This window comes from Electrophorus electricus, chromosome 4, assembly GCF_013358815.1.
Source record: "Electrophorus electricus isolate fEleEle1 chromosome 4, fEleEle1.pri, whole genome shotgun sequence".
NCBI lineage: Eukaryota > Metazoa > Chordata > Actinopteri > Gymnotiformes > Gymnotidae > Electrophorus > Electrophorus electricus.
In genome coordinates, this window is record NC_049538.1 from 15,034,298 (window position 1) to 15,061,735 (window position 27,438).

At 43.2% G+C, this 27,438-nt stretch overlaps 2 protein-coding genes across 5 annotated transcripts in view; one reads left to right on the forward strand and one right to left on the reverse strand.

Annotated features, from left to right (window-relative positions):
• Positions 1-2,352, forward strand: dtwd1 (DTW domain containing 1). 4 transcript variants are annotated; one of them, XM_035525724.1, is made up of 5 exons: positions 1-128; positions 431-727; positions 1,124-1,267; positions 1,361-1,628; positions 1,888-2,352. In XM_035525724.1, exons 2-5 carry the CDS (start codon positions 467-469, stop codon positions 2,115-2,117), a joined length of 903 nt encoding a protein of 300 aa, XP_035381617.1. In that variant the 5' UTR covers positions 1-128; positions 431-466; the 3' UTR covers positions 2,118-2,352. The 4 variants fall into 4 exon arrangements, with proteins under 4 accessions (XP_035381617.1, XP_026878599.1, XP_026878600.1 ...); XM_027022798.2 differs by having other exon boundaries at positions 454-727; XM_027022799.2 differs by having other exon boundaries at positions 1-124.
• A 94-nt stretch (positions 2,353-2,446) lies between these two features.
• nnt2 (nicotinamide nucleotide transhydrogenase 2) overlaps positions 2,447-27,438 on the reverse strand; it is a 30,826-nt gene continuing 5,834 nt past the window's right edge. Inside the window, exons 9-21 of the mRNA XM_035525723.1 lie at positions 25,332-25,485; positions 25,080-25,241; positions 20,722-20,832; positions 19,727-19,872; positions 14,834-15,029; positions 13,220-13,453; positions 10,557-10,717; positions 9,236-9,415; positions 8,890-9,049; positions 8,104-8,185; positions 3,465-3,583; positions 2,886-3,001; positions 2,447-2,799 (exon numbers count right to left, since the gene is read on the reverse strand). Of these exons, the coding sequence (XP_035381616.1) occupies positions 2,653-2,799; positions 2,886-3,001; positions 3,465-3,583; positions 8,104-8,185; positions 8,890-9,049; positions 9,236-9,415; positions 10,557-10,717; positions 13,220-13,453; positions 14,834-15,029; positions 19,727-19,872; positions 20,722-20,832; positions 25,080-25,241; positions 25,332-25,485 (1,968 nt within the window). The 3' untranslated portion in view covers positions 2,447-2,652. The remainder of the gene's footprint in view (positions 2,800-2,885; positions 3,002-3,464; positions 3,584-8,103; positions 8,186-8,889; positions 9,050-9,235; positions 9,416-10,556; positions 10,718-13,219; positions 13,454-14,833; positions 15,030-19,726; positions 19,873-20,721; positions 20,833-25,079; positions 25,242-25,331; positions 25,486-27,438) is intronic.

The following is a 27,438-nucleotide window of genomic DNA, read 5'->3' on the forward strand; positions in this document are numbered from 1 at the left end:
TCAAGAGTGGTTAGAATGCACCCAGTTTCCCGTGTAAACGGTATCAACTTCAAAATTATATAACTAATAATCAATAAAGTATATTTGTTTGTGTTTAACGGATTCTGTGTGGATACTCTGAAAGGTAGGTAGGTGTCATTGTTATCGTTCGTATCCCGTTTGACTGGGTTCGATGTTGTCAGCTAAATTAGCTAGCTAACGTTAGCTAACCTAACTAACTGGTTGTCGCTAGCTAGAAAGCTAACCTAGCTACCTAACTAATAACCTGACGATCCGTCACTGGACTTAAATGTCTTATAAGTAAGATGTTTTAACAGTTAATAAAAAGTCGTTCATTAGAAAACCGGTAGAGCGCGCCGGTTACATTAACGCTGTTGCTAGCTAGGTAGCTAACAAGCCTTTTTTTTTTTTAACCTCCGTGATTACCAAGATTCCCCCCACTTTGTGATTTAGCTAACTGGGAGTGATGTCTGAAAATACTGCGGACGAACTACCAAAACCCCAGGAGACTTGTCAGACAAAAGAGAAACAGTCAGACCAGCGGGATATTCGCGAGCAAGCGGACCAAGCACTCCAGGGGTTGGCGCTGGCTCCACACCACGCGCTTTATACGGCGCAGAAGACCGGCAGGTTGAAATGCTCCACGTGCGGCGGCTCGAGGATGTTTTACTGTTACACGTGCTGTTCTTTAGTAGGCCTGAATCCGCAGCAAATTCCCGTGGTACAGGTGAGTGTTAGGAGCGTTTAACAATAACGAAAAGACATCGTAAACTTACTTTTACCGATGTGAGTAGAGTATATCACATTGGTTTAAAAAGGTTACTATGAAATGCAGAAATATTACATTTTAGTAATATTTTATTGTTAAAACAAATAATAAAATAATATTATCAAGAACCTTTGCAGCAGATTTGTTTAGCTTTAGCTGCCAGAGACTTCAGATCCAGTAATAGAAGTGTTGGTCCAATGGTGTGTATACTGGAGGCCCCAGGGGAAGGGCAGATAATGTGGGAATAATGGTTTGTATATTGTGGTTGTAGAGTGAGTGTGGAGGTATAATGATGTGTATTGTGGGATTATGTCATAGAATATACTGATGAAGATTTTTCTATTGTTTTCTCAGTTGCCTGTGAAAATTGACATCATCAAGCACCCAAATGAGACTGATGGAAAGAGCACAGCCGTGCATGCCAAGCTCATTGCGCCGGATGATGTGTCCATATACACCTACCCCTGCATCCCAGAGCTGGATGGTGACACCCAAAACGTGCGAGTGCTATGGACCAACTGCCATAGGTTAAACAGACTCATTCACACCAAACTATACTCAATCTGCATTTACCATGTTCTGCACCCCCAGGTCGTCCTGGTGTTCCCAGGCCCCGATGCAATGATGGTGGAGGAGCTGCCAGCTTTTTTCTGTAACAGTAAAGGGAAAAGACGAACAGACAGCCTTACGGAGGAGAGGAGGACCAAGAGACTCAAGATGGATGAATCTGGAGAGAGCTCAGGTGCCCAAACCAGTGCCCCTGACTCACAGAAGTACAGCAGTCTGGTTCAAAGAGTCATTTTCATTGACAGCACCTGGAATCAGACCACCAGGATCATCACAGATGAACGCTTGCAGGGTATTTATGCACACCATCACACACTGCTTTAATGCAAAGAGCTTCACTCAGGCACCTGCCGTAACGCAGGCACTGCTTCACCCGGCCACCTGCCGGAACACACGCACAGCTTGTTTTAACCTGTTTTAACACTAATGAACATGATATGCGGGAGACTCACTCTTTCAAATGTACATTCTCTTTCACACTTACATATACATATATACTCCTTCAGTTTCTCTCTCTCTGAGTCACACTCTCTTTCCCGGTGTCTCTGCAGCCTTACCACAGGTGGAACTGAAGTCTAGAAAAACATGTTTCTGGCGCCACCAGAGAGGCTCTCCAGACACATATCTGGCCACCATCGAAGCCATATATTACTTCCTGAAGGACTTCCATACTCACTGCCTACTGAGAGAGTATAAGGGAGAGTATGACAATCTGCTCTTCTTCTACTCTTTCCTGCACAAGCTTATCAACAAAGCCAAGCAGGCTGCTGGGAAATCTTGACATGGAGGTCAAGGGTCAAAGAGGATTAACAAATGAACAGTATGTGCTGAGGCAGTGCTGCTAGTACACACATGCCGGATTCCCTCTCGCCCATCCCCAGGCCAGCCGCTTGCTCCAGGAACTGACCATACACTGGAGAAGTCCAGCAGGATGGTGCTCTGGATGCAACAATGCAAGCCGGTGCTGCAGCAGTTGTCGGACTGAACTGATCTCAGAACAGTGCACTCTGCAGCACGAGGGGCAGGGCCACAGAAAATGTCTGAACAGAAGGCGCAAAACTTGTTTTCTGGAGGCTGTATTTTCCAAAGTGAATTCACAACCAATATTAGTAACAGCTTAAATATTTTATTTACAAATCAGTGCATGCAATTAAAGTGTCAAATTATAGGCGATCACCTGAAATGACTTGGTTTATTTGTTTCATAAAGGCACTTTATCATGAAAAAACAATAAAATTAAAACGGTTGTTTTCTAAAGAAATATTATTCTTGTAATTCTGAAGCTGTCTTGTGCAGAAGGGGCAGTGGAGGAGGAGTTAGTAGTAGGCGTCTCTGATCTTGGCCTGTAAGCTGTCACAGGTCTTCTTGGCATCTCCGAGCAACATAGAGGTGTTGGGTTTGTAGAATACGGGGTTGTCCACAGCTGCATAGCCTACACCTAGAGTTCGCTTCATCACAACCACCTGGACCAATGAGAGAACACACTCAATATGGAACACAGTTGCACTGCATGTTTGTGGAGCATGCGGCACTGCTGGAAGCCTCTGACCTGTTTGGATTTCCACACCTCCAGCACAGGCATCCCTGCAATTATGGAGTTTGGATCCTCCTGCGCTGCCGAGTTCACCGTATCATTGGCTCCAATAACGAGGGTCAAGTCAGTCTCTGCATGAGACACACACAGAGTTGACTTAAAAAGAGACCGATAGTTCAGATTTAGAAAGCAAAAATCTACGTGGACTGGAGCAGAGTGGAGCGCAACAGATTTGGGCCATCACTTGCGACAAATCTCCGCAATTCAATTCAAAGAAAATTAACTAGCCCAAAGCAGCCAAAAGAGATTAATACGCCCTATATGTGAGTTCTAGGTGAAACCCCACACCCACCGTTCCTAGAGCTGACACCCAACACAGCCCACACTTTCCACAGAGTTGACACCCAATACACCCCCTACACACATTCCATGCTTGGCTGTGATGTGACATTTGCGTAGTGTTAGCGTCAGTGATGTTGGTGCTATGCTTGAAAGTCAGCCATGTTTCTCGACTGTTGATGATTGTCAGTGAAATAGCACAGCAACTGTGCTGTTCAAGTCCATCTTGCTGGTGGATTGCATGGTTAAGCTCACCAGGGAAATCCTCATTGATTTCATCCATCTCCAGCACTACGTCATATGGAACTCCAGCCTCTGCCAGCAGCACATTCAGCTGACCAGGCATTCGTCCTGCCACTGGGTGGATGCCAAACCTAACGCACCGAAACAAACATTAGCCCCAGGAAATCAACATCATGGATTGGCTTCTAGTTAGGCTGGTGTGAGTCTTTTGGTCACACAGTACAGGTGCACAAACTATTAATAATTTTATTCTTTCCAATGTCTACATGTACATTGCTAGGATTTTCTAGCTTTTGATATAAACTGGGTGTTTTTAATTGTTTGCATAAGCGTTGATGTCACTAGTACCTCCCCCAAAACCTTTATCAAAATTAAGCATTTTTTTATTTACTCTGAATTCTCTGGGACTTTAAAAATTCCAGTGTTTTATACCATCACATATTTAAAATGTTCATTGATTGAATTCAACAGGTTTCTAGTAGGTTTCCATTATATGTTTGTCAACATGTTTTACCTCTTTTTTTATGTACATGGAAAATAACAAATTGTAGTAGTGAGATGTAGTAGAAAAGAGATTAGGTGGAAACATTCTGGAATAATACGTTGAGGTCCAGATCAATGTAATATGTGGTGTTTTTGTCTCCAGGATTATAAAAGTAGTACTAAACTTTAGTATCTCCAGTGCTTGGATTGATGGTTTTATGGTGACAGTAATGATGATTTCGGACTGCCTTCTTCACAGAGAAGGGCCCAGAGTCTGCCTGCTGAGATTGTGCAATGTTGGAACTGTGAGACACTGCGGTTACTCATGAGCTGCATCGTGTCCTCTTCTGCCCCCAACCCAAACACACACACACACACACACACACACACACACACATACACCCAGGGGAGCCTCAGTGTGCATGGTCCCCTCTTGTCTGTCAGTCATACTGTTTTTCACTGAGATATCAAAAACAGATGTGTTTTGTCCACTTTTTAAATACAATTAGTCTGGGAAGCTCAGCAGTGCTCTTGTATCTTGCTAAAATAACACAATAGATGTCTAAAGCGAGAGAGAGTCATGACTTCCAGTCATTCCTGGAAGTTCCCTTCAGATTGTCCAGTCTTAAAGCTCAGCATCTGACATGGTCCTTTAGATACCCTTCATTGATCCTTAACTCAGATAGATACGTGACCACAGCAGGACTGAGCAAAGCTGCCCTACACTGTAAGGGGTAGAACCATAAGTCAGTTCAGAATGATCACAGGAGGGTTCTAGAACCATCAACCAGTTCAGGCCTGTCAGAGAAGAGTAATAGAGTAATCAGCTAATTCAGACAGACTGTGTATACATGTGGACTGTACCACAGTGTGTGAAACTTGAAGCCATTGAACTCCAAATGAAAGGCCTCTGTCTAACTGACAGCACCTTCCATATCTGTCTGGTACCACTCCACTGGTAACCCAGCTACCAGAGTATAATAAATTGCAGAACAATGAACTATGGTTATGCGCAATAATGGCTGTTCACTGCATGCAATATGAAATCACTGCAATAAATGTTTGCAATCAGATCACAAACATCCAGTACTTTGTATTTTTGTAAAGTCCGGCCTATATGGGGCCGGATATGGCCTAATTTGACTGTTACCTCAAAGAAGCTTGCTCATGATCTGATTAACTTTAGGTACTTAAACAGGGCCTATACCATGCCACACTTACAACAGAATGGGTAGGCTTCCCATACCCTATTCTGATGTTTAACACCGACGGTCAGCACATTCCTGCATATGTTGTACTTGGAACTCCTATCACCAATAATCCTTGTCTGTCTGTTCTGTGAGTCTTTTACATTAGCTCAAAAACGTTCGATATTTGCTGGTTTAACTGCAGCAAAAGGACCATTGTAGACAACAGGTACAATGCCAACATACAACTCTCGCAGTTGCTGTTTTACTATGACATCATTTCTCTTGAACAGACCGCTGCCATGATGCATTGGATAGGGATGGAATCAAATCAGGAATTGCTGTTAACTCCTTGTATGGCTATCTGCACTGCAGCCTTCAGCCTTCCTTCTTTCAATATTATGGTGTTTACTTCTGTTTATTCTCACTGATTTTGATTATTTTGGTTGGATCTGTGTATCTGTCTATTATTGGAATGTGTGTCTTTCTGTATCTTTGAAATATATATATATATATTGGAAATGGAGTTGAGAATGAATAATCTTGGCTCTGTATGGAATGGGCTGAATACTATTACAGGTTTTAAAGTCAAAGGTCAAAAAGGCATAAATATATATCTGGCAAATTAATTAAATAGATTTTATCTGACATTTGATAAATCATTTTAAGCAGGAAACTAGTGTGTTGAGGAAAAATATGGATAATAGGGAACCTAATTGGGTTAATGTAATTAAAGTAATCACAATATTCAAACATAATAAGAGTTAAAGAAAACAGTTTGTTAGCTCCATTTCAATTTGCAATACAGCCCAAAGTGAAGGGTGGAGGATGGCACTGCAGCTGTTTAACATGGGGCAGAAGCACCTACATATTCCAAGTACTAGCTATGGGAATGACATCCAGATTTATTTGAGTACTAAATCCATTAAAAATCCACCTCTTGATCAGTTACAAACCTGTCAATCAGAAATCGGGAAATGGATGAAGTGCAATTTTCTCACGCTATATAGTGATAGGACCAAACTCGTGCTGATCGGTTCTAAATCAATTCTCAAAAAAGCTGGTTCTCTTTCTCCCTCCACTGATGATACGGTTGTATCTCCTCCCCCTGGTTTAAAATAGGGGTGTCATTCTCTATTCCACTCTTCCATTCAGTGCCCACATCAACTCTGTAGATAAAACATCTTTTTTTTTCCAATCTCTTTGTAACATTGCCAAAATTAGGTCATCCCTCTTTCAGTCTGCTGCCGAAATTCACATTCATCTCTAGCCACATGGACCCTTCCAGCTCTTTTCTATTGTGCGTTAGCTCCTCCTCTGTTCACAGACTTCAGATGGTTCAGAGCTCTGCTGTCACCTTCTCATCCAGACTCGCTCTCGCCATCGCAGTACGCCTGTTCTCCAACATCTTCACTGGCTTCCTGTAAAATATTGTATTCATTTCCAAACACTCACCTACAACGAACCTCGCTCCTTCATATCTGTTTGATCTTCTCCTTCCTTACAAACCTACTCACACTCTCAGATCGTCCTCATTTGGGCTGTTTACTGCTCCTTCCTTCAGCCTGTACAGCTGTGGTGATCGTGCTTTTTCTAGATGTGCTTCTCCGCTCTGGAACTCTCTGGACCTCTCAAATCTAACCTTAAACAAATCTTTTTTCCCTTGTTTATAATGTTTCTCTTTCACCAGCTTTTGTCCATGTTCTGTAAGTGCTATTTGCAAATGTTCCGTATACTGTCTATGTTCTGTTTTTGTCTATCAATGTCTTTTCTTTTGTACTGACTATTGTAAGCATCCTTGGGTCCTTGAAAAGCACTATATAAATAGTGTTGTTTTTTTTTAACACAAACCAGCCATGTGTTTTAGTAAAGAAACTCAAGAATAATTTTGGCTTGGATCATCACATGGTAGGATGATTTTAAACTTTTTAACAGACAAAACACAAAGGGTAAAAGGGTAAATGGCCATTTGTCAGAACAGCTAAGGTCACTGGTTCACTGCAAGGCTGTGCACTCCCTCCTTATTGTATATAGTCTATACAGATGACTGCTGCATTAGTTTTGTGAATAAACATATAGTGGAATCTTTTGATGACACTGTCATTGTTAATCTACATTCCAGGGCTGAAAAGAGACCATGTCATGGAAGATTTTATCAAATGGTGTGATGAAGCTTTTTTACACATCATTGTAGCCAAAACTAAATATATGCTTACTGATTTTAGACAAAACACATTGCTCAGGACAAAACTTTTATCAAAGAAATGGAGGTTGAGTTGGTTAATGAATATACGTATCCCAATATAAGTATGTACAATAATTGACAATTGTCAACCCCAGATCGATTCTCTATTTAAAATGGGCCTATGGCGTTTGTTTTTTTGAGGGTGTTTTTTAACATTGAAAAAACCTTAATGAAAATGTTGTGCAAGGCTGTTATAGAGCCTGTTTTATAATTTATCTATACCAACAGTGAAGTGTTGGTTTTATGAACTTGAATGTGAAACAAAATTGCATTATAAACCTATTTAGCAAGATTATTGGAGTCCATCAGAGAACTGTAGCTGAGCTACCAGACAGAAGGGCTGTGAGTAAGGCCCGGGCTGTTCTCTGGGACTGCCAACATCCACTACACTTTTATTTTCTTCTTCTTCCTCGCTATAGAATGCCCTTAATGACGACAAATAAATGCAAATATTCATTCATCCCGTCAGTTCTCAGTCAACTGAATAGATGGCGGATTTATGTTGTCTTATGCCATTTTTATGTTTTTTTATCTATGTTATGTTATGTTTTATTCTTTTGTTTTCAGTTGTTGTTGAAAGTGAGTTCTTTTAGTATGCTGCAATTGAATTGCCCCAGCAGTGTTCTAGGAACATCAGACTGGAGAGAAGTTCTAGGACCATCAGCTATCTCAGAACAGTTGTGTGTGTGTGTGTGTGTGTGTGTGTGTGTGTGTGTGTGTAAGGAGGACTATTTACCTAATAGTCTTGCCTTGTTCTCTCAACATCTTCACCATGTCAGCGATGGGATACTGAGCTTTTGCTGCACACAGGCCCCAACCTGAGATTGTAACACACACACACACACACACACAGCCGTCACTGCTCCTGCACAGCGACCTGCTGAATGTGTGATGATGATAAGTTAAAGTGAGAAATCTTGGAGTGTGTGTGTGTGTGTGTGTGTGTGTGTGTGTGTGTGTGTGTGTGCATACAGCGGTCACGTCTGTTTGGCTTTAGTGCTCCAGCATCCCAGGAACCTGGAAGTAAGTGTGTGTGTTTGCATGTGTGTGTGGAGTCTGGGGGAACTCCATTTGATTAAATTCAGATTGCGGTGTTTCCCACCAAGTTTGTGCAATCCAGCACAGCAGGGGTAGTGCGTGCAAGAGAAAGACACACACACATGCCTTCGTTCATGACCTGTGTTGTGTGTAAGGGAGAGAGAGAGAGAGTAGAGGGGTGAAGTGTGTCCTCACCTACAGAGAACAGAATCTCTCTGTTTCTGGTTCTCTCTCTCCTTCTCTCTGTCACTCACACTCTCTATACATATTCATTCTCTCTCTCTCTCTCTCTCTCTCTCTCTCTCTCTCTCTCTCTCTCTCTGTCTGTCTTGCTCCTTCTCGGCCTCTTGCTCCCCCATAATGTGTTCATGTGTAATGTAGTATTTAATGCATGCATGAGTGTCACAGGGAAATATCGCCCTCTGCTGGTAATGCTGGTTACAATGCACCGGTTATTCTCCAACTGTGTGGGTTTGTCTCTGACCAGGAGTAATGATGATGTTGTTGGCTTCCTTGATCATTTCGATGGTCTGCTCCACATTGACCTCAGTGTGTGTGCCTACAATTTCCATGGGTTTCCCACCCGCCGTGGACGTGGTTCCGTACCCACCGAGAATCACGTTGGGAAGGGAACGGTTCATCGCCTGACACAGTAACACACACATACACACACAGAAAGAGAGAGAGAGAGAGACACACACACACATGCATGTACACACACACACACACACACACACACACACACACACACACACACACGCACATATACTTGTCAAACACCCTACTTCAGAACTGTAACTATGGAGACAGACATAACATTGTTTACGCACCACACACATGATGTAAGACAGTATGGCACCAGATGAGCCAATCAGAGCGCCCACGATGGTCATGAGGTTGTTGTTGAGCAGGAAGCCCTCAGCACACAGTGCCCAGCCAGAGTAGCTGTTCAGCACTGTAATGACCACTGGCATGTCAGCGCCCCCTATGGCTGCTGTCAGAGTTACACCCTGCACATACACACAAACATACAAGAGTTTCCATGTAAGTGTGTGAGAATGTGTGTGCATGCTGGAGAGGCCAGACAATGCAAATAAGCACCCTAGGCCAGTGATGTAGCTGTGTGTGTGTGTGTGTGTGTGTGTGTGTGTGTGTGTGTGTGTGTGTGTGTGTGTGTGTGTGTGTGTGTGTGTGTGTGTGTGTGTGTGTGTTTGTCTCACCATGATGTTGGAGAGGCAAGACACTGTAAGTAACCATCCCCAGTCTGGTGATGTAGCTGTGTGTGTGTCACCATGATGCCAGAGAGGCCAGAGACTGTAAGTAAGCACCCCAGTCTGGTGATGTAGCTGTGTGTGTGTGTGTGTGTGTCTCACCATGATGCCGGAGAGGCCAGAGACTGTAAGTAAGCACCCCAGTCTGGTGATGTAGCTGTGTGTGTGTGTGTGTGTGTGTGTGTGTGTGTCTCACCATGATGCCGGAGAGGCCAGAGACTGTAAGTAAGCACCCCAGTCTGGTGATGTAGCTGTGTGTGTCTCACCATGATGCCGGAGAGGCCAGAGACTGTAAGTAAACACCCCAGACCGGTGATGTAGCTGTGTGTGTGTGTGTGTGTGTGTGTCTCACCATGATGCCGGAGAGGCCAGAGACTGTAAGTAAGCACCCCAGACCGGTGATGTAGCTGTGTGTGTGTGTGTGTGTGTGTGTGTGTGTGTGTGTCTCACCATGATGCCAGAGAGGCCAGAGACTGTAAGTAAGCACCCCAGTCTGGTGATGTAGCTGTGTGTGTGTGTGTGTGTGTCTCACCATGATGCCGGAGAGGCCAGAGACTGTAAGTAAGCACCCCAGTCTGGTGATGTAGCTGTGTGTGTGTGTGTGTGTGTGTGTGTGTGTGTGTGTCTCACCATGATGCCGGAGAGGCCAGAGACTGTAAGTAAGCACCCCAGTCTGGTGATGTAGCTGTGTGTGTCTCACCATGATGCCGGAGAGGCCAGAGACTGTAAGTAAACACCCCAGACCGGTGATGTAGCTGTGTGTGTGTGTGTGTGTGTGTGTCTCACCATGATGCCGGAGAGGCCAGAGACTGTAAGTAAGCACCCCAGACCGGTGATGTAGCTGTGTGTGTGTGTGTGTGTGTGTGTGTGTGTGTCTCACCATGATGCCAGAGAGGCCAGAGACTGTAAGTAAACACCCCAGACCGGTGATGTAGCTGTCACTCAGCATGAAGGGCACCATGCCACCCACAGATGCTGCCATGAGACTTGCATTTAACAGGTGGCGCCCAGGGAGGAGGAGAGGAGCAGAGTTCAGAATACCTACACACACACACACACACACACACACACACACACACACACACACACATTACTATACACTCATTAACATCATAAATATATACACACACACACACACACACACACACACACACACACACACATATTACTATACACTCATTAACATCATAAATATATACACACACACACACACACACACACACACACACACACATTACTATACACTCATTAACATCATAAATATATACACACACACACACACATATTACTATACACTCATTAACATCATAAATATATATACACACACACACACACACACACACACATATTACTATACACTCATTAACATCATAAATATATACACACACACACACACACACACACATATTACTATACACTCATTAACATCATAAATATATACACACACACACACACACACACACACACACACACACACACACACACACACACATACACACATACACACATACACACACACACACACATATATATTACTATACACTCATTAACATCATAAATATATACACACACACACACACACACACACATACATATTAATATACACTCATTAACATCATAAATATATACACACACACACACACATATTACTATACACTCATTAACATCATAAATATACACACACACACACACATATTACTATACACTCATTAACATCATAAATATATACACACACACACACACACACACACATTACTATACACTCATTAACATCATAAATATATACACACACACACACACACATTACTATACACTCATTAACATCATAAATATATACACACACACACATTACTATACACTCATTAACATCATAAATATATACACACACACACACACACACATTACTATACACTCATTAACATCATAAATATATACACACACACACACACACACATTACTATACACTCATTAACATCATAAATATATACACACACACACACACACATACATATTACTATACACTCATTAACATCATAAATATATACACACACACACACACATATTACTATACACTCATTAACATCATAAATATATACACACACACACACATTACTATACACTCATTAACATCATAAATATATACACACACACACACACACATTACTATACACTCATTAACATCATAAATATATACACACACACACATTACTATACACTCATTAACATCATAAATATATACACACACACACACACACATTACTATACACTCATTAACATCATAAATATATACACACACACACACACACACACATATTACTATACACTCATTAACATCATAAATATACACACACACACACACACACACACACACATTACTATACACTCATTAACATCATAAATATATACACACACACACACACATATTACTATACACTCATTAACATCATAAATATATACACACACACACACACATTACTATACACTCATTAACATCATAAATATATACACACACATGTAGAACAGCAACTGGAGTTCCATGGGCGATGATACTGCATATGAGTGGGTCTAAAGGAATATCACTGGACACAGAAAACTGTTAGAACCCAAAGATAATTTTCTAATTAAGCTAATTATATCTCCAGACTAAGCCATCCATACACACACGCACACCCACAGTTACTCTCCTAATGTTGGAGAATTGGTATTCTACCTCCAGGCAGTCCTGGTGAGACGCAGCACTGCACAGCTTAGTATAGATGCAGACTTTGAACCCTAATCCAACACACATGATCCAGCTAATCAAGGCAGACGATGGATAATGTAAGTGCTCTCCCTGATCAGACACACTCATCAGTGTAATTAGAGGAGAACTGTGCAGTTCTGTGTCCAAGCAGAAGCCCCAGGGACTCACCCATCACTGGGCTGTCTGTCAGACACCAGGGCAGGCTGGTGGGACAGGTTAGAAAACTCATCATAACAGATGACAACTCTGCCAAGAATTGGATTCAGAAACCTGCAGATAATTATCTGTGTGTGTGTGTGTGTGTGTGTGTGTGTGTGTGTGTGTGTGTGTGTGTGTGTGTGTGTGTGTGTGTGTGCGCATCTGTGTCAGAAGACCTGAGTGGCATCTTTAACCTCTCAGCCCTATCAGTCTATTGGCAGCAGTTCTGAGGAAGACTCCTCCACCCTCCAAAACCAACCAATCAGAAAGCACATAATCAGTTAAGACTACTGATTTTAAGCATGTTGCCTCTTCACAGGGGCCTCTCAGTGCTGGTTCGTCCTCATTGACCCCACACATCCTAAAACCAAAGGAACTTTTGAGCAAAGCCAGAGTCTCAGCCTCCAAATGGTTTCATCTGTGGCTCATCAGTCAAAACTCCCGAGAGTGAGAGACCAATGGCAGGAGCGTGTGAGTACATCCCCTCCAGCACAGTGCTGGCCCCCAGTCTGAATCAGCAGGCGGGAAACAAGGGCACACACCAGCTGCTATTGATGGAATCATGGGGCAGGAGTCAACCTAGGCGCAGTTGGAAAACATACCTTGCAGCTTGCCGTAGGCGACAAGCGAGCCGGTGAAGGTGACACCCCCGATGTAGGTGCCCAGGTAGGCCACGGTCTTCACCACGCTGGCAGCAGGGTGGGTGTCCAAATGTGGGTGCTCAATCATAAACTCTGCAATGCAGGTGAGAACAGCAGCCAGGCCCACCAAGCTGTGGAAGGCAGCGACCAGCTGAGGCAGGTCTGAGATCTCGATCCGCTTAGCGATGGTCAGACCTGAACGCATGCGTACATACACACACAGTAACGTGATATTCCTGAGATCCGGCTCTGCTTAGTAAAGGTCAGATCTGATCACACACAGACACGCATGAACGTGAGATTCTTGAGATCTCAATACGCTTAGCGGTGGTCAGACCAGAACACACACATACATACAGACACACGTGAGATTCCTGAGATCTCGATCATCTTAGCGTTGGTCAGACATGAACATGAGCATACACATATGCACACATACATAATTTCGACTGCCAGTGGGGTCAGTAAAGAAGTAAACTTTCTAGTCTCATTGACTAGAAAGCCTCAGCCTGTTCCGCCAGGCTCTGAGACTTACCCCACCGCCTCAATTATCCGTGCAAGTGGCTGTTAAATGCAAACTATTCTTGGCCGCAGAGATTCTCTACCAGAGACAGGCAGCCTGTGGAGACCAAACCTGTAGCTGTACTGCTTCTTCTGCAACACATGTATACCCATGGGCCTTTGTCACAGCGTAGAAGACCCAATGCTCTGAACAACTTAGTGTTTTTCGTTAATTTATCCCACCTGACCCAGGTTAGGGAGCACTTGATTAGTGTTAGGGTCAGGGTCAGCCAGGGTTAGAGTGAGTTATAAGTTAAATAAGGAGCTTTTGACTGGGACAGGCAATAACACAATGTGTTTAAACACATAACCAGATTGAGGTGATAGTTGGAGGTGTTTGCAGTAATGTGTATGACTTATAGATAGTTGCAAAGAAAGTTGTGTCATGGGAAAGCGGGTGTTCTAAATAACGCCAGGTAGCACAATAGAGAGAAAATATAATCTACTGCATTTTTGTTCTTTGCACATTGGGTTACCAAAGACCCCTGAACACAAGCCCTTGTGCTGGCGATGACGGGTAAAAGCAGGAAATACCAGTGCATGACAAAGCAGCTTTCAAACTACGCAGGTGTAACGGTACTGCAGGTAATGCTGGCTTCATTTTGGCTGAAGTAAACCGGTTGATATGTACATCCCATATGCAAACCAGTTAGGATATACATGTTGCAGTCCATCCAATTAAGACAAACACATCCCACTGTAAATCCAATTAAGATATACACATTCCACAGTAAATCTAATTAAGCTATACATACGTCACAGTAAATGAGTTATGTGAGTTATGATATACACATGCCACAAAAAATTCAAACAAGTTAGAAAGTGACATGCCAAAGTAAGTCCAATTAAGTTATACCAAGCCACAGTAAATCAAGACTGGCTAATAAATCCCATTTAAGATGCTCATATGACAGTCACAAAAATGTTGCTTCAGTCTGAATATGATCACAATTTCCACACGTGTGTAAACTCAAAAAAAGAAAGTGAGTAAGGAATTGTGAGTGTCAGTATTACCCAGAACTCCCCCTGTTGCCATGGCAAGTGACATCTGTGTCAGAAGTTCCTGAGAGGGTTTGAGTGCACCCAGGGTTGCTGCAATACCCCCAGCCACTCCGATCATGCCAAGAGCATTTCCTAGGCGACTGGTACCCTGCGCAGACAGACCTGCCAAGGCCCCCACACAGCACAGCCCTGAACCTAGATACATCATCTACATACACACAAAAAAAACACACACACACATACAAACATATCATTGTCCCAGTAAATTTCACAAACTCCTTTTTAGAGTTAAGAGAAAAATTAGCATCATAGCAATCTATGAATGTGCTCACCATCCTCCACTTACACTGGTGACTCGACTTACACCGTCTGATGTACACATGTGTCAGGTGCACTGTACAGGTTTGCAAGTGCACTGTACAGGTGTGCAGATGTACTATACTGTACAGTTCATCTGAACAGTACACCAGTACAGCACACCTGCACTCCTGTACAGAACACCTGTACAACATATCTGCACAGCTGTACAGCATACCTGCATATCTTGCACAGTACCCCAGCACACCTGCAAAGTGCACTCACCAGAAGAGACATGGCAGTGCACAGCAACAGGTGGGCTATAGACTCTTAACTGTACTCCTACAAAGTGAACCTACAAAGCAGGCAATTCATATAAATTGGCATTTGAGCATACATACACAAACTAGACTTGGGTGGTATCAAGGTATTACAGTATATCAGGGTATTTAGAAATCATTTCTATGAAATTGTTACTGTTTTTAAAAACCAGAATCATTTTTAGGAGATTGTCTGGGTATTTAATTAAATTAAAGATTAGAAATGGGCTCATAAAATGTTACACCATCAAGTTGCATCATCAAGACGAGAAATGCTAAGCTAATTTAGAGAGATATTACCGCTACCAGGTTGGCTAACGGTACATTACATCTGTATTTAAACCACATAGAGAAAGGATTTTGCAGCTGACCCTGATGGTACATGATGACAGCAGAGCTATTTATGCTGACTTAAATTGAAAAGTGAGGTAAAGAAATGAAATGTGCATGTGTCTTCAAACACATACACTGCTTCGGCCTGTGCTAGCAGAAATGGGGGTAGAAGAAGAAGGCAATAGAAGATTTGCCAGTGACAAGTTGTTTTTATCAGAAAATGATGCATTATAAGTTTTCTTATTAATGTAGGTTTATTAAACGTAAAATATATATATATGTAATGTGGGAGGCAAGGTGGGATGCAGAAGCCCGCCGTGACGAAATAAACGTGACGGCCTCTGACGGGGTCTCATCCTCATTTAACATGATCATCAGCAAGTTCCTGCCACCTATCCATTTGCATGTCCAGCGCTTTCAGACATCATTTGCAGACATTCTTAAATCAAAGGTGTAGCCATTCTGTAGCTCTCTTACCAGTGGCCAGGTCTCCATAAAAAAAGATATTTAGGGTTTCTTCCATCAGACGTCTAACAGACATGGCCAAGCTAGCAGCGTAAACATTTACAAGATTGACAGGACCATCGATCGATTGGACTCTTAAGGACAGGATTCTCTCTGTCCTATTTCCAACAGGCTCTACCATTTTCAAGAGAGTCTTTTTGACTGGTGTGGCAGTTCACCAGTCAAGCTGTTGAGCACTAAGCTTCATACACCCAATGTAGCAAGCAACCTGTGGTGGGACAGCACCTTAGTGGCAGGGGGTTGCTCAGCTTAGGTGGGCAGTAGCTATCGAGTGAGGCACAAAGATCCTTCCCACCGACAAAAGTGACCCCTGGCAACTGGCTCTATGTCAATCAAGCCTGGTGTAAAACCAGTAGGCTGTTGCTCCCTGTGTTGTATTGTTGTACTAAGATGACGTTGGAGTGTTCTGTCCAAGACATGGACTTAGGCAGATTGATATGGGAGACAAGCTGTTGCCCAAGCAGCAGGTCCCCCCACTCTATGCCACTGATGGGGTCCAAAGGAAAGAGCCGATACTATTTGGCAGTAGGGACATCACAGGAGCTGCAGGAAGGATGTTGGAGTTCAACATCGGACTACCTTAGGGGTTCCAGCTTAGGATTTTACTCAGGGTTTACTGCTGAAGCCTTTCCCATAAACAAGTATAGCTACAAGAAAACAGGTTTGAAATCAGAGCTCCTTCTCATATGTGAGTAGCTTTCCCAAGCTAACAAGCCTGACCTGCCCGAAGCAACTATATGGTGCCAGTAGTGGCGTTTCACTCCAATTCCCTTCTCTCCTCTTTCAATCTCTTCTTTTGAATTTCATGCTATTACAGTGTCTTTCCCCACCAAACTTTACATCATTCCCTATATAACTTCCCTATATATAGGGAAACTTCACATTCCCTATATAACTTCCCTATATATAGGGAAACTTCACATTCCCTATATAACTTCATAGACATGCTTGACGCCTATGAGTCAATTCCCCATTGAAGGAAACCCACTCATTCTCCTTGGTGAACTGATTTTCACTCAGACCACCACAACATCAGGCATCGCAGTCACCCCCTTCCACCTCTCACACCATCACTTTCTATCTTTCTCTCTCTCCCTCCCCAGTCTGTTCACCCTCCCTCCACCACAATCCACGCTCCATCACTCTCTTCCCTTACTTCTACTATTTTGTCCACCCTTCCTCACTTTCTTCTCTCGCCCTGGATACAGTTACTAATACTTTCCTTCCTACACTCTCCTCATCGATGAATCTTCTGTGCCCTCTCTCCTCTAGACCTGCAAGTTCTCCCTCACCTGCCCCCTGGCTAACAGAAACACTCTGCTGTCACAAGAGAGAACCAAGGACTGCAGAGAGGCCGTGAAGAAAAACTCAGCTAAATTCAGACCTCAGCTCATACAAGTCTCTCCTTTCCAAGTTCTCACTGGGAGTAACATCTGCAAATTCATCCCACTACAGAGGAAAATTTGAATCATCAGCATCTGAGCCAAGCAAGCGCTTCACTATTTTTTTTATTTCTCCTTAACCCCCCCACTCCCTCCTCATCTCTTTCATCACCTTCTTTGAGGCAAAGGTTGCAGCAATCTTCCTCTGTCTTTTTCCTCTGTTCTCATTCTTCCAACCAGTGTTCACTCCCCTACATCCAACTCTCTGGCTTCTTTTTTTCCTCTCTCCTCAGACAAAATTCTTCAACTGCTGACTTCCAGCAATCAGACTACATGTCCCTTGGATCCCATTCCTTCCACTCTGTACCAGACAATCTCAAGAGAGCTACTTCCTTTCATCTCTGTCATCATCAACTCTTCCTTATCCTGCTGATATGTACTAACTGCGTTCAAAGCCGCCAGGGTGGTAACAATCCTTAAGGCCACACTCAACAGCTCCAACATAACCAATTACAGACTAGTATCAATTCTCCCTTTCCACTCAAAAGCTCTTGAACGAGCAGTTTACAATCAATTATCTCTTTTCTTCAATGAGAACCAGCTCCTTGATCCCAATCAGTCTGGCTACAAACCGACACATTCAAGAGAAACAGCCCTCACAGCAGTGACAGAGAAACCTCATGCTGCAAAAGCTGCCAAACTGTCATCAGTCTTGACTCTGCTGGAACGTTTGGCAGCCATTGACACAGTGAACCACAGCATCCTGCTCTCTGTTCTCTTCAGCCTTTGGTGTGACTGACCCTGCATGGAAATGTTTTCAGTCTTTTCTGGAAGGACAATCCTATCAGGTAACATGGAGAGGATCCACATCCAATCTCTCCACCGGCGTCCCCCAGGGTTCAGTATTAGGCCCTCTTCTCTCCTCTTTGTATACTCATTCTCTTGGTGATGCAATATCTCCTCATGGCTTCTCTTACCACTGCTATGCTGACAGCACCCAATCAATTCTTTCTTTCCCACCCTCCGACTCGTTCTCCGACATGCAGGTTTCCAGACGTATCTCAGCGGGCTTTACTGACGTTGCATCATAGATGACAGCTCACCACTGTCATGGAGCTTTTGTGTTTTGCACTTCTAGGCATCAGCATTGATCCCTGTATTTCAACAGCATTTTAGGTCAATGATATCTTAGACTCTAACCTGCTGTTCTGGCTACGATGTAGTCTATGAGTAGATGACAAAGCACTGTTGCAAGTCGCTCTGGATAAAAGCGTCTGCCAAATGCCGTAAACGTAAGTGTAGTTCGCTTTCATCCCTTCTCCTGTCAGTAAAAACAGCTCCACCGGAGTTATATCTTGTCACAAGAGAAGGCAAGGAGTTGGGCTTAGCGGTCAGAGGCTATTTGAGTCATGCCCTGGGAGCATCTAAGAGATAGTGGCAGCGCATTCTCACTTCCATTCTCAACTATGACAACCTTGGTACCAACAAGCAAGCAAAGAAATAGCACAGAAATGCACAAAAGACAACAACTAAACATTTTTAAATCATCATCAGGTCCTCAGCAGAGCATGGTAAAGCTATGATCTGCAGTAGAAGTCCTCTGTTACCAAGAGATCACCTTTAGCAATTTTTGTCTGTTTTTACAGAAATAGTGTCATATACTGTAGTGTCATATACAGTACCAAGTACAAGGCCATGAAATGCAGTTAGCATTTACCAGAAGTGCAAATAGTAGCAATGTGCAAAACAGAAGAGTGCCTATATATATATATATATATATATATATATATATACACATACATATATGTAAAGTATAACAAGATATGTGAAATATATAAAATATGATCAAATATATACATGATATATTAAGTATAACAAAATTAATTACAATACAATGTAGGTGGTATGTACAATAGTGTAGTCAATATACTGTATATCCAGGTGAAATGTCAAGAAGGTATGAAAAAATAGATACCATCCAATCTAAGACACACAAACACACACACACACACACACACACACACACACAGCCACATCTCCAGTATCACCTGTTCAATGCTGTAACCGCTGGCCATAGATGCTCCATAGCCCCCCACGAAGGCCACTCCCGGTATGGCGTAGAGATAGTTGTATTCTGGGGGGTCTGTCGGCCTCTTAAACATATCCAACATCCGCTGGGTGATGAGGAAGCCACCTGCACACACTCACATCATCATCCAGCTGTACAGTCAGCCCTGGGTGTGAGGTGTGTGTGTCTGCATGTGTGTGTGTTGTGCTGTATGCTGTGTGTCTGCATGTGTAGTGTATGTAGTGTGTGTGTCTGTATGTATTGTTTATGAACCATGTGTATATGCTGTAGTGTGTATGTAATATGTATGCTGTGTGTATGTGAGGTGTGTGTATATAGCATATGTAGTGTGTACACGAGGTGTGTGCAGTGTGTGTATATAGCATGCGTAGTGTGTACATTGTGTTGATGTGAGTTGTGTGTAGTGAATATGTAATGTTAGTGTACATGTTAAGTGTGTGAATAGAGTATGTGTTCTTTGTATGTAGCGTGGATGTATGGTGTTTGTACATAGTATGTGTGGTGTGTGTGTATATTATGTTCAATTAAACAAAACCCAGAGTAAGCAACTCAGGCAATGTGTATATAGAATGTGAAATGTGTGTATGTATAGCATGTGTATATAGTATGTATAGTATGTATCCTCTAGAGTTTTAAAATGCACCATTTTTATAATTCATTCAAAATAAATATATTATGCAATAATTAGTTCTATGTGAAATGTTGCTTCTGTTTTTAAATGCAGAAGCAAAAGACAAATTCCCACTTTAAGGGATAATAAAGTTAATCAGTGCGTGGAATGTGTAATACACATATGTAGTCTGTGTGGTGGGTGTAATTCATGTGTGTAGTGTGTGTATTACATGTGTAGTGTGTGTGGTGTAATATGGGTATACTATGTAGTGTGTGTAATACATGTGTTTAGTATGTGTGGGGTGTGTAATATATGCATGTAGTATGTGTGATGCTACACACCTGCAATGTTTATGGAGGAAATAAAAGCTGCCAGTAGTGCTAGAGTCTCCGGCAATGTGGAGGGAGTCAGACCTCCACCCATCAGCACCAACCCCCCTACTGCAGTTAGACCTGCACACACATACACACAGTCATTATCAACACCAACCTCCTCACTACAGTTAGACCTGCACACGCATACATAGTCATTATCAACACCAACCTCCTCACTACAGTTAGACCTGCACACGCGTACACAGTCATTATCAACACCAACCTCCTCACTACTGTTAGACCTGCACACGCATACACAGTCATTATCAACACCAACCTCCTCACTACAGTTAGACCTGCACACACATACACAGTCATTATCATCACCAACCTCCTCACTACTGTTAGACCTGCACACACATACATAGTCATTATCATCACCAACCTCCTCACTACAGTTAGACCTGCACACACATACACAGTCATTATCAACACCAACCTCCTCACTACAGTTAGATCTGCACACACATACACAGTCATTATCAACACCAACCTCCTCACTACAGTTAGACCTGCACACACATACATAGTCATTATCAACACCAACCTCCTCACTACAGTTAGACCTGCACACGCATACATAGTCATTATCAACACCAACCTCCTCACTACAGTTAGACCTGCACACGCGTACACAGTCATTATCAACACCAACCTCCTCACTACAGTTAGACCTGCACACGCGTACACAGTCATTATCAACACCAACCTCCTCACTACAGTTAGACCTGCACACACATACATAGTCATTATCAACACCAACCTCCTCACTACAGTTAGACCTGCACACACATACACAGTCATTATCAACACCAACCTCCTCACTACAGTTAGACCTGCACACACATACACAGTCATTATCAACACCAACCTCCTCACTACTGTTAGACCTGCACACGCATACATAGTCATTATCAACACCAACCTCCTCACTACAGTTAGACCTGCACAAGCGTACACAGTCATTATCAACACCAACCTCCTCACTACAGTTAGACCTGCACACACATACACAGTCATTATCAACACCAACCTCCTCACTACAGTTAGACCTGCACACGCATACACAGTCATTATCAACACCACCCTCCTCACTACAGTTAGACCTGCACACGCATACACAGTCATTATCAACACCAACCTCCTCACTACAGTTAGACCTGCACACGCATACACAGTCATTATCAACACCAACCTCCTCACTACTGTTAGACCTGCACACGCATACACAGTCATTATCAACACCAACCTCCTCACTACAGTTAGACCTGCACACGCATACACAGTCATTATCAACACCAACCTCCTCACTACTGTTAGACCTGCACACGCATACATAGTCATTATCAACACCAACCTCCTCACTACAGTTAGACCTGCACACGCATACACAGTCATTATCAACACCAACCTCCTCACTACAGTTAGACCTGCACACGCATACATAGTCATTATCAACACCAACCTCCTCACTACAGTTAGACCTGCACACACATACACACAGTCATTATCAACACCAACCTCCTCACTACAGTTAGACCTGCACACACATACACAGTCATTATCAACACCAACCTCCTCACTACTGTTAGACCTGCACACGCATACACAGTCATTATCAACACCAACCTCCTCACTACAGTTAGATCTGCACACACATACACAGTCATTATCAACACCAACCTCCTCACTACAGTTAGATCTGCACACACATACACAGTCATTATCAACACCAACCTCCTCACTACTGTTAGACCTGCACACGCATACATAGTCATTATCAACACCAACCTCCTCACTACAGTTAGACCTGCACACGCATACATAGTCATTATCAACACCAACCTCCTCACTACAGTTAGACCTGCACACGCATACACAGTCATTATCAACACCAACCTCCTCACTACAGTTAGACCTGCACACACATACATAGTCATTATCAACACCAACCTCCTCACTACAGTTAGACCTGCACACGCATACATAGTCATTATCATCACCAACCTCCTCACTACAGTTAGACCTGCACACGCGTACATAGTCATTATCAACACCAACCTCCTCACTACAGTTAGACCTGCACACGCGTACATAGTCATTATCAACACCAACCTCCTCACTACAGTTAGACCTGCACACGCATACACAGTCATTATCAACACCAACCTCCTCACTACAGTTAGATCTGCACACGCATACATAGTCATTATCAACACCAACCTCCTCACTACAGTTAGACCTGCACACGCATACACAGTCATTATCAACACCAACCTCCTCACTACAGTTAGACCTGCACACGCATACACAGTCATTATCAACACCAACCTCCTCACTACTGTTAGACCTGCACACACATACACAGTCATTATCAACACCAACCTCCTCACTACTGTTAGACCTGCACACGTATACATAGTCATTATCATCACCAACCTCCTCACTACTGTTAGACCTGCACACGCATACATAGTCATTATCAACACCAACCTCCTCACTACAGTTAGATCTGCACACGCATACACAGTCATTATCAACACCAACCTCCTCACTACTGTTAGACCTGCACACGCATACATAGTCATTATCAACACCAACCTCCTCACTACTGTTAGACCTGCACACGCATACATAGTCATTATCAACACCAACCTCCTCACTACTGTTAGACCTGCACACACATACATAGTCATTATCATCACCAACCTCCTCACTACTGTTAGACCTGCACACGCATACATAGTCATTATCAACACCAACCTCCTCACTACAGTTAGACCTGCACACGCATACACAGTCATTATCAACACCAACCTCCTCACTACTGTTAGACCTGCACACACATACATAGTCATTATCAACACCAACCTCCTCACTACAGTTAGACCTGCACACACATACACACAATCATTAACACCAACCCCCCACCCCCAATTGCAGGTAGACAAGCACATACATACATATGGAGGCACACACTGTCATAAACACCAACCCGCTACTGTAGTTAGACCACATACACACACACAGTCATGATTAACTGCAACATCCCTGCTACTGTTAGACCTACACACACACACACACACACACACACACACCGTCATTATGAACACCACCCCCACCTGTTAGACAAGCACACATACCCACACACAGGTGCACATACACACACTGTAAGTATCAATATCTACCCCTTTCTACTGCAGTTATTCCTACACACCCACACATTCACACCAGCGCCCTTACTGTTCTTAGTCTTATACACATCATTTTTATCAACATCATCAAACCTACCGCCCACTGCTGCTAGACCTTCAAAAACACCCACGCACTCACACACACATTATCAGCAACATAAAGCTGAACTCTCACAGACTTACACATTCACACGCAATCACAAACTCACACGTACCAGACCCTCACAACGCACACATACCAGACCCTCACAACCCCACACATACCAGACCCTCACAAACCCACACATACCAGACCCTCACAAACCCACACATACCAGACCCTCACAACTGACACGTACCAGACCCTCACAAACCCACACATAGCAGACCCTCACAACTCACACGTACCAGACCCTCACAAACCCACACATAGCAGACCCTCACAACTCACACATACCAGACCCTCACAACCCCACACATAGCAGACCCTCACAAAACCACACATACCAGACCCTCACAAACCCACACATACCAGACCCTCACAACTGACACGTACCAGACCCTCACAAACCCACACATAGCAGACCCTCACAACTCACACGTACCAGACTCTCACAAACTCAAACGTACCAGACCCTCACAACCCCACACATACCAGACCCTCACAACTCGCACATACCAGACACTCACAAACCCACACATACCAGACCCTCACAACTCACACGTACCAGACCTTCACAAACCCACAAATACCAGACCCTCACAACTCACACGTACCAGACCCTCACAAACCCACACTTACCAGACCCTCACAACTCGCACGTACCAGACCCTCACAAACTCAAATGTACCAGACCCTCACAAACCCACACACACCAGACCCTCACAACTCACACGTACCAGAGCCTCACAAACTTACACACATTCATACACACACAGTCACACGCACTCACACACACAAAAACAATTCAACTCAAATGCTTTATGTGAACCTTCACCCAAAGTAGCTAGTCCCAGTGCCTGTCAATGTTATCAGCACCATTCAGATAATATCTCACTTAAGTAATTGAAACTTGACAGGCAATTTAATTGTGTGTGTGTGTGTGTGTGTGTGTGTGTTTCTGTAAGAGAGAGAGAGGGAGAGAAACTGGCCTGAGATGGCATTGGTGACTGACATTAGGGGAGAGTGCAGAGCAGGTGTGACCCCCCACACTGTGTGGTAACCCACGATTCCAGCGAGGCCAAAGGTCGTCACCATCTGTGTGAATGCCGCATTGGGGGAGATGATCCCCAACCCCAACACAGTAGACACCCCTGGATACAAAGATGCACATAAACACGTCTCATACCTCAGCTGTGTACAGATGTGTACAGGTGTGTTTCTTATTTGTCTGGGGGGTGTACCTGCTGTATAAATGCTAGCTGAGTTCATAGTTCGCCTGAAAGGTGAAATCGCAGCCCTTTTCTCCACGTCCATCTCTGCTACAGACTTCAGTTTGGTTGGCACCAGAGGAGGGATGGTTTTTGGTAGGGGGGCAGGGAACATATTTTTGCCGTCCTGGAATCAGGTAATAAAATGTGGTTTTAGTCTCCGTGCACATACTCAAAGCAAAAAAAAAGAAGATCATTACAGTGCAGAACTTAAAAGCTTTGAGCGATGAGAAGCTGTTAAACATGCAAAAAATTTTTTAAAGTAATTTCAATTTAAATGCTTTATTCATGGTGCGGTGGTAAAAAAAACAAACAAAAACAAAATAAAATCTGAGTAAATAAATCATTAAAGAATAAAATAAAAACTTCTAGGAGTTCAAAAAGTGGATAGAAGAAACAAAGCTTGTTGACACTGCTTTTTCTAGCATTCACTGATCTATAACACCAGAGGGCAGGAGAGTGTAGGGTTTGTGGAGCATAAGTGTGGGGAAACTATTGCTGATTTTGAGAGTTTTACTGTTTGAGAGTTTCATACTCATCAAGTGCCATTAAAAAGCACACAGAATGTTTGGAAAATTGATAACTGAACCTCTGGCTTCTCATCTTCCTAAGGAGGAATAATCTGGGGTGGCACTTGAAGAGTATCAACTCACCATTTTTCTTAAATCTGAGGGTGTCACTGATGGTTGCTCCCAAGTACTTATATTCTACAATGCGTTCAATCATCGGTCCCTTTGTTTTACTGGGATTCAGCTCCAGATGGCCGTTTGTACACCACTCTCAAAATCTGTTGATTCTGTCTCTGCTACAACTGTCAGAGTTGACAGAGGTGTCAGTGATAGCAGTGTCATCTAAGTACTTTATGCACAACATCTACAGTCTCCTGTGTAGAATGTGAACAGAACCGGTGAGATACTTGTGGTATCCTTGTAGTACTCTTGGTGATGTGAGTTTATAAATACTCAGATGACCACTGTATTTCCCTCTCTGAAACCTGTCCATCAGAAAAGAAAGGATGAGGGGTGTAAGATGTGGATTTACATCCATGCAGTGAAGTTTATGTACCATAAGATAAGGTTGTACAGTGTTAAACGCACTGGAGAAGTCCACAAATAGCAGCCTAATAAATGGATCTCTCCAGGTGTTAATAGGTGTGATGGAGCAGCATTAGCACTACCTATGTGCAAATTGAAGTGTGTGTGTGTGTGTGTGTGTGTGTGTGTGTGTGTGTGTGTGTGTGTGTGTGTGTGTGTGTGTGTGTGCGCGCGCGATCCATTTACAGTCTCCTGTACTGTGGTAGTAGGAGTCTCTCAAAAGACTTCATTAATAGTGATGTTAAGAGTTACAAGGAGAAAGCCATTATCACGGGTAGGGTTGCTCTTTTTAGGGACTGGATTTGAATCCCCTGAAAACTCACTCTACCTATGCTGCACAAAATCTTACGTTAGGACTGACTGATGCTTCCAAAAGAAGGTGAAATGTCAGCTCCTCTCTCTCCACCGTGAAACTACACCGGTCAAATCTGCAGTAAAGTCTTCCTCTGATTCAGGAACAACAGGGAATGGTGGTTCTGGATACAGCTATAGTTTTAATTCCTTTCCATAGCATTCATGTCTTTTGCCCTCCTGAAAGGGCTTCTCCACCATATCCTTATTGTTTCTTTTGGCCCATTTTATTTTTTTAATCTTGCTTGCATGTGTTTTGCCTCCTCCTGTATTTCTGGGGGGGGGGGGGTAAGAAAATACCACCTTTTGGTGGACTATGTTTCTTGTGTTATTTAAAATCCAACATTACATTTTGGAATACACTTTAACAAATGTTGTAGGTAATCATGTCTTCACATAAAAGTATGCAACTTGTTACAAAGTTCATGGCCTCCTCCAGGCTATTTCCAGATGTCAGCACACCCCAACCCGTGCATTCATAACAAGCCATCAGGGTTGCACTGCGTCTTTATTTCTATAACGTTGAGCGGTTCGGAAGCGGACGCATGTGCGGAGAAGAGCGATATTTATTACGGGCAAATCCAAAATCAGAGTCGGTGTAGCAGCTCAGGGTCATAGAGCCAACACAAGGAGGA

Coding starts and splice junctions, on each gene's coding strand:
- dtwd1 (XM_035525724.1), top strand. CDS start 467: ATGTCTGAAAATACTGCGGACGAACTACCAAAACCCCAGGAGACTTGT. Junction 728..1,123: donor AGCAAATTCCCGTGGTACAG/GTGAGTGTTAGG, acceptor TTGTTTTCTCAG/TTGCCTGTGAAAATTGACAT. Junction 1,268..1,360: donor TGGATGGTGACACCCAAAAC/GTGCGAGTGCTA, acceptor CTGCACCCCCAG/GTCGTCCTGGTGTTCCCAGG.